Source organism: Protomyctophum bolini (assembly GCF_963924005.1).
Source record: "Protomyctophum bolini genome assembly, chromosome: 3".
Lineage (NCBI taxonomy): Eukaryota > Metazoa > Chordata > Actinopteri > Myctophiformes > Myctophidae > Protomyctophum > Protomyctophum bolini.
In genome coordinates, this window is record NC_137864.1 from 6,903,810 (window position 1) to 6,915,113 (window position 11,304).

General features: G+C 42.9%; 1 protein-coding gene across 2 annotated transcripts; it reads left to right on the forward strand.

Moving 5' to 3' along the window:
* Positions 1–2,438: 2,438 nt before the first annotated feature.
* On the forward strand, positions 2,439–5,753 carry LOC308310473 (homeobox protein Nkx-2.5-like). 2 transcript variants are annotated; one of them, XM_080756827.1, is made up of 2 exons: positions 2,439–3,166; positions 4,472–5,753. In XM_080756827.1, the coding sequence occupies exons 1-2, from the start codon at positions 2,683–2,685 to the stop codon at positions 5,119–5,121; spliced, it is 1,134 nt and encodes a 377-aa protein (XP_080612953.1). In that variant the 5' UTR covers positions 2,439–2,682; the 3' UTR covers positions 5,122–5,753. The 2 variants fall into 2 exon arrangements, with proteins under 2 accessions (XP_080612953.1, XP_080612954.1); XM_080756828.1 differs by having other exon boundaries at positions 2,443–3,166; positions 4,475–5,753.
* Positions 5,754–11,304: the final 5,551 nt, after the last annotated feature.

An 11,304-nucleotide genomic window follows, 5' to 3' on the forward strand; every position in this document is an offset into this window, starting at 1 on the left:
ATATATATATATATATATATATATATATATATATATATATATATAGTGCCCACTATGGGTCTATACTTCTACTTTAGTTGAATTATTTATGAGTTCGTGTTTTCTCGCCATTGCTGCTCGTGTTGACAGTTGACCCCACATTTGACACACACAAAAAACCCCAACATTGCTTAAGTTGGCGTCGTTGGATTTAATGCTTATTTAAAGTAAATGGACGCAACAGAACGGTTTGCCTGCAGTCTAAACACTATGGACCCGCTGGCCTTGTTTGGCACTTGTTTGGCACATTTTTTACGACGGTCTCGAACCAGCTATAGGACGCGGTCGTGGTGATGATAAAGCACGAATTAGACGGAGCGCCGTGCTGTCTACTCCGACCCATCAGGCAACACAATCAAACATATATCTTTCTATTTCCGACCTGCTCCCTCGGTTTGTCACAGCCAAAGATAGGCCTAATGTTGTCAGTGCATGCTATTGGATCAGGCTATCTGTCACTTAAGTTGAGATGTTCTTTATTATGGGCCATTTGTGGTGCCTATAGTCAAAACAATGTTCAGTATCATTTTAAACAGCAATAAACCACTCACGTCAAGTTTGTAACTCGCCATATATTTGTTTCTCTCTCTCTCTCTCTCTCTCTCTCTCTCTCTCTCTCTCTCTCTCTCTCTCTCTCTCTCTCTCTCTCTCTCTCTCTCTCTCTCTCTCTCTCTCGACACACACGCCAATGCATGCGCATTGTGCAATTTGCGCACATACAACTGTGTGAGCGCACATGCGCTGCCCTGTTATTGGGCAGTTACCATTTTCTGTTGCAGGCTCATAGATAGACATGCAGGCTCCCACCCATGCATTGATGAAGTACTCACATGTTTTACTTTAAGTAAAAGTAGCATTCTCAATAATACTGCACAGACTAGTGCATATAACAGTGTTGCATCGGTCATTGATTGCACGCTGCAGTCCGTCCAGAATTATTTCTGCGCACAGTCCACACACATGCACTACACATGCCTGATGCCTGCACGCATTGTGAGCTTGCATCGGCTATATTTATTTAAAATGCATTGCCATATATATATAGGCTACATATAACATAAGTACTATAGTGAATATGTATAATTTTGTAATCCATTACTATAGGTGTAATAGAGTAAAGCATCTGAGAATGGAGTGTATATAAGTAAAATGTATAAAATGTTTATTTAAGTCCTATACAGGCCTATAGGCTACTATACTTTCCACCACCGTCTGCATGCAGCCTATATATCTGCCTTGTGTCCGGTGAGGAAAAAGCAGCGCATGCGGACGGGCCATTATTGGGGAGTGAAGTGTGAGTGAGGCAGTCACAGGGGAACAGACAGACATATAGGGCAGGCAGGTGACAGAGGCCCATATAGGCCAGGGGACAGGGCAGGGGTCCCTCTGAAACGGAAAGGGGCGCTGATAGGGAGGAGATTGGGCTGGCTAAAAACGTCAGTCAGTTTTCCTGGAGGAATTTTAATTGCCCCGGGGGACCTGCTTATCGGCCCTTGGTGGTTATTAATACGACACTCCTGATAAAGAGCGCTGGGGGTGGTGGTGGTGGGGGGGTTGCTGCACTGGCTATAATGTTTTGTGAAATTATTTTTGCCAGGGACCCTTGCTATAGGCCTATAAGATTTGTGTTAACACGATTTTTTCCCCCCTCAAAACTATTACATTTAACCTGCAATATTGTATGTGCGTCATGCACTGTGCAAATAGGCTATACTTTGAATTAGCCTTGCACAGAATCACCTTCAATTGTGCAGCACTGCGAGTCTGCGACACTAATTGACCTTGACGTGCGTGCATGCAGGCGTCACGTCGGTTATACGTCGTGGAGCGTTAGCTTAATTTGTGAACAATATACTTGCAGAGTGGACTTGGATCCACAACATTTGATATGGTGAACGAAAAATATAAAAGCGCAACAACAAACAAACAAATTAGCTGTAATATTATGCTAAATACATGCACATAAAGGCATTTCTATATCTTGGGCCGTTCATCTAAACTCTCAGAACCGTGTAGGCATAAAGTGGCTGATGAACTAACACACCAACCCACAGTCTGCAGTAATTGGAAACAAAACAAAAACGTTCCTTCTGTCCCAGTGGCTTCATATGGATCACTTACTATTTTGAAATCTGTGAAGTCAATAAATAAAGTTTCTCCAATGACGTGTAGAGAGAGAGAGAGAGAGAGAGAGAGAGAGAGAGAGAGAGAGAGAGAGAGAGAGAGAGGAGAGAGAGAGAGAGAGAGAGAGAGAGCGAGAGAGCGAGAGAGACTCAGCCCAGTGAGCCAACTAACTATACTGATTGGCTCTTCCCATTCAGTGCACTTTCCTTTTCATACAGATCATCCCGCCCCCTGACATGATGTCACTGGACGCGCACGGAGGGCCTGTTTCGTCCCGTCCCGTCCTCGCCTTCTTTACATGAAAAACAGCATTATAGCTGTCAGACAGGAGACTGACCGCCCTGCGTGGACGCACTCCGGACTATATTACAACTCCCTGAGACCATTTATTGTTTTGGTACATTTTTATACACTATAGAGCGATGAGGGATCCCATCGGTATAAAACAAGGAGTCCTCTTAAAAGCATTTCTATTCCAGAAGTATTTGTTTTAAACTTCAGGGGTGGGTGCATGTATGTATGTTCGTCGGCGGGTTTCACTTCCTTGATGCTGGTGGCGTCGAGCTGCAGCAGCCGGACCTGGAAAGCATGATGCTTCCGAGCGCGCTCACCTCCACGCCGTTCTCGGTCAAAGATATCCTCAAGCTGGAACAACAGCAGCAGCAGCAGCAGCGACAGCAATCTCAGCATCAGCCTCTGTCTCGGCAGTGCCCGGAGCACTCCTCGTCCCACTTGCGCCAAGAGCCGCCCCAACAACAGCAACAACAAGTACAGCATTTCCAAACGCCGCCTTCCTGCATGCTCGCCGGGGCCGGAGGAGACAGTCCTCCCTCTTTCTCCGACGGCGAGGAGAACCTGTACCTCAGTGCTCTGGCGGCGCGGGAGGGCCACGCGGATCAGGCGAGCTTGTCCCCGGACATCATGTACGTCCACCCGGGACTCGGACACCTCGCTGAACCCAAATTGGAAGCCGCAGAGGTGCAGGGGGACCAGGACACGACAAGTGAGTTGAACAGCCTGCATGCATGCGCGGCGAAAAGCTTTTAGCAGCTAGGGTTGTTTTAGGCATGCTGCGAAGAAGAAGGGGAGCAGACCATGCATGGTCACAACCAGACAAAGGCGAACAATAGGGAGGAATTGTTTTGAAAATCAAATCTAATTTAGGCCTCAGACAGTTAGGGTTAGAACACAAGCATGTCTATAATCATTCGGCGATTTCGGCCTGTCAGCACTCGCCAAAATACAATTAAGTGATTATTGCCGGTTAAGCATGTTGGCTAAACTCGCCTATCCTTTTGTAAATTTGATCTTTTTGTGAATATAGAAATGCAGTAATACTTTGCAATGGGTCTGCGGCCTGCCTATACAATTACACTTACTCTCTCTCTCTCTCTCTCTCTCTCTCTCTCTCTCTCTCTCTCACACACACACACACACACACACACACACACAGACACACACACACACACACACACACACACACACACACACACACACACACACACACCCACACACACACACCACACACACTGAATTTAATACGGTAATATATGAATAGCCTAAATATGGAACAATTTATAGCAAATAAGGTGCATGTGCAATTATAAATGATGTATAAATTATTATATTTATACAATATTTAATTAATATAAAAAGGCCTTATATCTTAATTCTCCTGCAGGGCAGACGAGACAATAATACCTTTTCTAAATAAAGATCCATCAAATGATGGAAGTCTAAAGTCACTATATGTCGAGGGCTTATAGTTTAGAGACGAATCTATTAAAGTATTGGCATGTCAAACAATTTCTAGTGGTTCAGCAGCGTTTCTTCAGGCATAATCTGTTATGATGTGTGGAACGTAAACCGACAATTAGTTTAAAGAGGCTTGTAAAATAAATTACACCGAAAAGGGAGGCGAGTGGGCGACAGAAACATCATCAAACTCATACAGCGCTATTATAGTAGGCTGCTGTACAGACAGACGGACATATTAGCCTATTCATTGCACGAAACAATAAATTGGCTTTGTCATTTCCACCCTCCAATTACAAAAATATAACAAAAACAATTATATGTGCAACCTTAATTTAGCATAATCTTATTAATCTAACTGAATCCATATGCACCTTGTTAATTATATAGGAAAAGTGCTTGTATATTTCATTTTATTTAACTTTTGTATTATATATATATATATATATATATATATATATATATATATATATATATATATATATATATATATATATAGTATAAGTGGGGTTATATACATTCTTATAATCTCCTTTTCCCCCAAACCGCCAAGCAGAAAGCTGCAGGCTGGCTTCCAAGGAGCCAGAGGACGCCGACAGCGGGCAGGGAGACTCGGAGCGGCCGGCGGCGCAGAGGCAGAGGACGCGGCGGAAACCCCGGGTGCTCTTCTCCCAGGCGCAGGTGTTCGAGCTGGAGCGACGCTTCAAGCAGCAGCGCTACCTGTCCGCCCCGGAGAGGGAGCACCTGGCGACCACCCTAAAACTCACGTCCACGCAGGTGAAGATATGGTTCCAGAACCGCCGGTACAAGTGCAAGCGCCAGCGGCAGGACAAGACGCTGGAGCTGGCGGGACAGCACCACCACCCGCCGCCGCCGAGGCGTGTCGCGGTGCCGGTCCTCGTCCGAGACGGCAAGCCGTGTCTGGGCGGCGCGCAGAGCTACGGCGCGGCCGCAGCGCCGTACGGATCCAACCCATACAGTTATAACGGATACCCGGGCTACACGTACAACAGCCCCGCGTATAACACTAACTATAGCTGCACCTACACTAGCATCCCCGCGCTGCAGCCCGCGACCACCGGCAATGCCTTCATGAACATGAACTTGAGCGGTCTTAGCGCGTCTGCCCACCAGGCTCAGACGCACCAAGGGACGACCGTTACTCCATGTCAAGGTTCACTGCAAGGGATCCGGGCCTGGTAGCTTCATTTTGATCACAACCGGAATTTACCAGGAGAATGTCTTCTTCTTATTTTTGTTTTTTGGTTCCTTTTTTGTATTGGTCGAACTATAGGCCTACATGTTATTTTGTCGAAAGTCCGAGACCAGTGGCAGTGTTGTTATATTGTAGGCTATAGGCTATGAGTTGCATCCCACCATTCCAATTGAGAACAATAAGGCAGATCGACAATATTTAAAATTAGTCTATATTTCACTATACATGCTTGTCCGTGTGGCCTAATTATTTTAGCCTATAGGCCTACTTTATCATTTGTCCACGACAAATTTAGCACATCATTGTGACATTTAATTGCAATGACATAATAGTTTGTTTACCTGTCAGCTTTGGTCCAATAATTGTTGGTATTTTGGCACCATCGGTTTTTGGCACTGCTATATGGCCATTAAGTGTCGAATCTGCACAGGCGTGTTTTATGCGATACATTGCGTATATGGTTCCATAAATGTCAGTTCCAAGACGTTTCCCCCCCCATGTTTCTTTTAACATGCATATATCATGGAGAGAGTTAGCCTACTTTCTTAAGTTGCTTTAAGTGTTTTTTTTTGGTCCAAAACAGCGAATTTCACATCTTTTTCACACCTAATAAATGTAAGAAATGAGATTCAGATAAAGTGCACTGTTTCATTGGACAAATGTCGCCCTTTTCCCCGTTAAAACGTTACATACAAGGCTATACATTTGAATTGATGTAAGGCCAAATGGAAGATGGTATATCCTTCTGTAGCCATGCATTCATGGAATTCAGTTAACTATTACAGTATTGCAGGAAATCTTTTCCGTATAATTTTCGGGTTTTAAGTATAAGTAGGGCTAGCAATTTCTGCACAAAAACATGTAGAGAGAGAGAGAGAGAGAGAGAGAGAGAGAGAGAGAGCTGCATTGTGGAGCAGAGAGAGGTGTCGCACGGGGAGGTGCACACTTGAATTAATTGTCCGGGTGTCAGGCGCTGTGAAAAAGGAAGTTATTCTCCATTCGAGGGGCTTTAAGGACGCGATTAAGCATCTAAAATACCCCGAAGAGGGAGCTGGAGCAAGGTTGGAGGGTGGAAATAATAGGTCTTATTGGATTCGCGGACAAAAGGTGTGTGGTAGGCAGGCCCACTGCACTCAGCAAAGACAAAGGGCGACAAGGGCTGTGAGATTGACGTCCTAATATTCCAATTTGAGGCACAGCCTTGCACTGGCAGCGTTGTATGAGCGCCGGGCAATAGGAAAAATGTGCTCACTTTTGTTCGCCTCTGAGGTTTTTGTCTGCAGAGAATGGTTCTCTGATTTGGGGTGGAGAGGAGGGGGTCCCCAGCCGCGAGTTTTCAGGGCAGTCAGGCTGGAGGTTATGGCAACGGGGGGGCATTGTATGAAAGAGGGGGTATTATTGCTACAAGTTTTACCATTTACTCCAATGGGAGAAAATGGGCAATAGAATTTGAGGGGACACGCGGTGGGAAAATTGGCGTCGTTTTTCTCTTTCCTTTCCCCCCCCAATTTGTTTATAACAATTCAAGTTTATGCCTGATTTATATATAAAGGCTCGAATTGAAAATGTAACATAGTCTCCCATCCGTTTAAGAAAGTGACATATTTATCTTAAAATGTATAGCCTACATGGAAATTGACAACCATGCACAACATGGTGTGTACAGTGTGAGAAATTTGAGAATGTCAAATCAATGAAGTCGTCAACCGAAAAAAGAAAACATGAAACAAACACGCACCTCGCAATCTAGCATCTGCAGGGGATTTTAAACCAGTTTTAGGCGTATACACTCTTTATTTAGTGTTTTGCACAAATAGACCAATTATTTGGTCACTTGTCTTTCACTGTCAATTGAGGGAGCGCTGGGGCGTGTGAGGGGAGATAGATAGAGATATAGGGAGAGAGAACATAAGTGGATATAATTATTTGTTGTCCTAAAACAATGAGAGGTTGTCAGTTGTCGACTGAATGGAGCTGTAGAGGTTTGGATTTATGGGGACAGAACAGAACGGAAAGTCTTGTATAGCCTTTATATAGGCTACTATAGTTGGTTCTTCTCGTCGCAACAAAGGCTGCATGAAGCTGAATGTGAGCACCTTTGTGCACGATGGGAAATTGAAACAAGCATTGAGATTCTCCGTACATAAGGTCAAATACGTGTGTAAGTGTAATTGGTCTTATAGGGTAAGACTAAGATAAGATAAGACTTCTGCAGACTGCAGTGCACCAAAAGTTTGTCTATACATTTCAATAGATTTTAAGCAAATAATTGGAAATAATAAGAGCGTTTGTCAAATCAAATGTATATTCATAATAGGCCTACTTAGCGGCAGCATTCTCAAAATTGATTTAAGCAATCAAGGTCTCAACCTACCGCTCTCTCTCTCTCTCTCTCTCTCTCTCTCTCTCTCTCTCTCTCTCTCTCTCTCTGTCTCTCTTTACCTCTCTCTCTCCCTGTCTCTCTACTAATCCTTATCATGGTAAAGGGTAGACTATCAGGCGCATGCTCTCCTCTCAGTGCAGTCGACGGAGAGATTGAGATCTTGTTTAGAGCATTAGAGACTGTTTATTAGGAGGGACCAGGGCGACTCTATTAACCTGTTTAAGGGCTCTATCGGCCCCATTCCCCTCCTAATCTCCTGTTTGGGACTAAACAAGATTTAAGGCAGTCACAGAACGCCTAAATGCTGTCTTGCTACTAATGGGGGATTAATTGAGAGGTAAACAAAAGGAGGGCTTTTTGGCACCCGCTGATAAGCTTCGTGGAGTGTGTCTATAGCCGTATAGTGCTGCCGTAGTGCATACCTGCTGTCACCGCTATTAGGACACACACTTGATGGATGTAAATAAAGTTGGCGACAGCGCGGCGTCGCCTCGTCACCGACCGCAACCACATCATTTGACTATATACAATAGAGCCTCCATTTAAACGGTATTTTTTACATTATTATCATTTTAATTATTATTATTATTATTATGGTATTTATATCACTCATCACAATTTTCATTATAGGCTATATAACATTGGACGTATATGCTATTGCTCGGTCTATTACAATCTTTCAGAATTATATTGTCCAATTAGCCTCCTATATAGGTTCTCTACTTATATTTAGACAATGGATGTCCAAAAATAATTTCATTATAGGCTATATATATTTCACGCCAGGTTGTGCCATAAATTGCGTCTCGGTGTGGCCTTAAACACATGTAGGCTACTTCATGTATTTACTTTTTTTTTTTTACCGCTGGGATGATGTGCAGACTATAGTTTGAGTGATTTAGCCTACTTGTTTGAATACTTCATTCAACAATATCCGTTTAATTAGGCAGGCCTAATTAGAGATTTGCATTTGTTTTCGTCTTGTATAAAACCAAAAAGTTTCAACTTTAAACCTTTATTATTCGGCCTATACTATATCTGCACAGTGACAGGTAAATAGAAATCAGACCCCGTCACCCATCACAGCATTCATCTTTACCAATGGACGCCACACGTGTTTACAGTTAGCCTATAGGCTATACAGTGTATAGGCTATAGGCTAACTGTAAACACGTGTATACACTATGGCTAATCACAACCCCTTCTGGCGTTTGTGTGTTATCATCGCAGCTGCATGATTAGCAGGTCTGATCTATATCAAAGTGTGAACGATTATTCCAATTTACGCCTTTAATTAGGCCTTTAACTTTTCGGCTTTTTTGCAGTTCCACGTTTGCGAAGCAATTGTTGTAATTTGATGAAGTTGTTCTGAATAGAAAAACTGGTTTATTTATGGCTTATGGTCTTATTCCTTGAGTGACTGAGTCGTATTTGTATATTGGCTATTTTATCTGGCGCCGTAATATATAGCCTATATATAAGCTATAGGCAAATTCCCAAGGCATTACCCGGTAAGTGCATGCTCCCCGAAATTTATGTTTGGCTATATTTCATAATGTCACGCACAGACTGTCCTGGAATGGAATTGTAAATAAAAGGCCAATTTCTCAGGAGACAAGCTGCTATCCTGCTGATGACAGCATTATAGTACCATTAATAAATTAACAGTTTTTATATGATGAAGCTCTATTCATATAGTTACTCTTACAAGCAATCAACAACACAAATATGATCAGCTTCTACACTTTTCACAATAGACATTTTATTACATAAAATAAATCGGGTGCACAGAAAACAATGTTATATATTCAAAGTCTCAAACAGTCAAAAATCACTATGACCCAAAAGGTTACTGCATCTAATTGAACATTACCCAGGTCAATTTCTAGAGTGAATTATTAAAATGAAACTTCCTGCATCTGGGCCCATAGCCCCCATCACATCCTCTTCTGTCCAACAAGAGCCCATTTGAAACTTGTTTTCAAGTGGGAAAATAAAAACGTTTTTATGTTATAAACAAGCACTAAAACTGAATCATTGTAATCCTCTTCTGAAATTGTCCCTGTCATAATCAGACCACAAGATTTGGGGCAGGTACAGACAAGACAGACAGACAGACAGACAGACAGACAGAAGCGCGTGTGCACACACACACACACACACACACACACACACACACACACACACACACACACACACACACACACACACACACACACACACACACACACACACACACATACATGACAGTTAATGACAGTAACATGTAGTAACTTACTGTAAGAGCGATGTGTATGCTGTCCATGCTGCACAACCCCCCTATATGTGACTCTTATGACTCAGTAATAAATAAGCACTGCAGCCATTAGCGACCATATCAATGAAAGTCTCAGGTGTCCCAGACGTGCCCAGACAACGCACACAGACTCGGAACAGGCGATTATGCCGATGGTAAAGTGGTTTAAAGCAAATTCTGATGCCTGGTGCATGCAAGACCTGCATGGACGAATTGGTGGTATAAATGCTATAAGAGCTCATACACTGTGGGCTTGTGTCCTCAGCTGTCCCTCAGCAACTCATTTTATGTGCAGCACTGTGCTAGAACCACTGATGTTAGGTGAGGGTTACATGAATCAGTGTTGAGAACCACTGATGTTGGTAGATCATCTTTGCTAGATGATGAGTGTTTGGGTCTCACTTATTCGTCAAGAGGACCCAAAATTCCTGGCAGAACCCCTAATACTATACACCAACACTTTTGCCTTTGATGCAGCCTTGTTCAAAAATATGCAGATGTAGATTTGACAACTTCCAGGCCTATAGATCATAAAAAGCTTATAAAATAACCAAATTAATCAAACTAAAGTCAAAATATAGCCCACTTTCCATTAGATCTGCAATGACTTAAAGCTGGTTCGATAATAAATCATTCTAACATTGACTGACATCAGTTGAGTTATGAAGGGGAAATATCTGCTATTCTAACAAAATCGTATACACTATATGTATTCAATATTACTACAGATAACACAACCAATGGTGAAGGCTGCAAGGGGATGGCTGTGGTGATCAATGTGATCAATTTGGGTACCTATAACATATACACAAGGAATTGGCGTCTATACTGATTGTACTGCTTGTATTGTTTTGCTATAGTGTAGCCGGGCTATATTATGAAATTCAAATGACTATATATACGCCACCCTCACAAATAGGAGTGAGGGACTTACCCTGTTATTAACCATACTGTATATGCTGGAGTCTGGAAAATGTAACTGAACAAGGTATACGGTTCCCCAAGTTGGTACAGATTCAGAATGAACAGAACCAGACGCTGATGTAACAAAAGTGTCAAGTTTATTCAACAAGTATAGAAAAATATAAACAGCTTCTCATGCACATCCAGGTGGAGGAGGTGCTGGTATAGGCAAGGTATAAATGCTGCATGGCCAAAGAGAACTTCCCCAGGGAAAGGAAGGGACCGCACACTCCAGAGATGTGTGCATGTATGCAAGCACCTGACGTAGCCAAACGGCCAAACCCGTCGTGCAATAAAGAGATGAAGCATAACTGATCTTGTCCTGAGTCTCTGCAGTGTGCGGTCCCTTCCTTTCCCTGGGGAAGTTCTCTTTGGCCAGCATGTAGAAAAATACATATTCAAGTAAAAATATAGGATGGAACTGGGGTTTTATAGCTGGGAAATCATGATCCTAAAAAAAGTGGGACTGAGCCCAATGGCAGGTGATATACAGTATAGTGTGATGGGCCTATACTGGGTCCTCCAAAC

Coding starts and splice junctions, on each gene's coding strand:
- LOC308310473 (XM_080756827.1), top strand. CDS start 2,683: ATGTTCGTCGGCGGGTTTCACTTCCTTGATGCTGGTGGCGTCGAGCTG. Junction 3,167..4,471: donor GGGGGACCAGGACACGACAA/GTGAGTTGAACA, acceptor CAAACCGCCAAG/CAGAAAGCTGCAGGCTGGCT.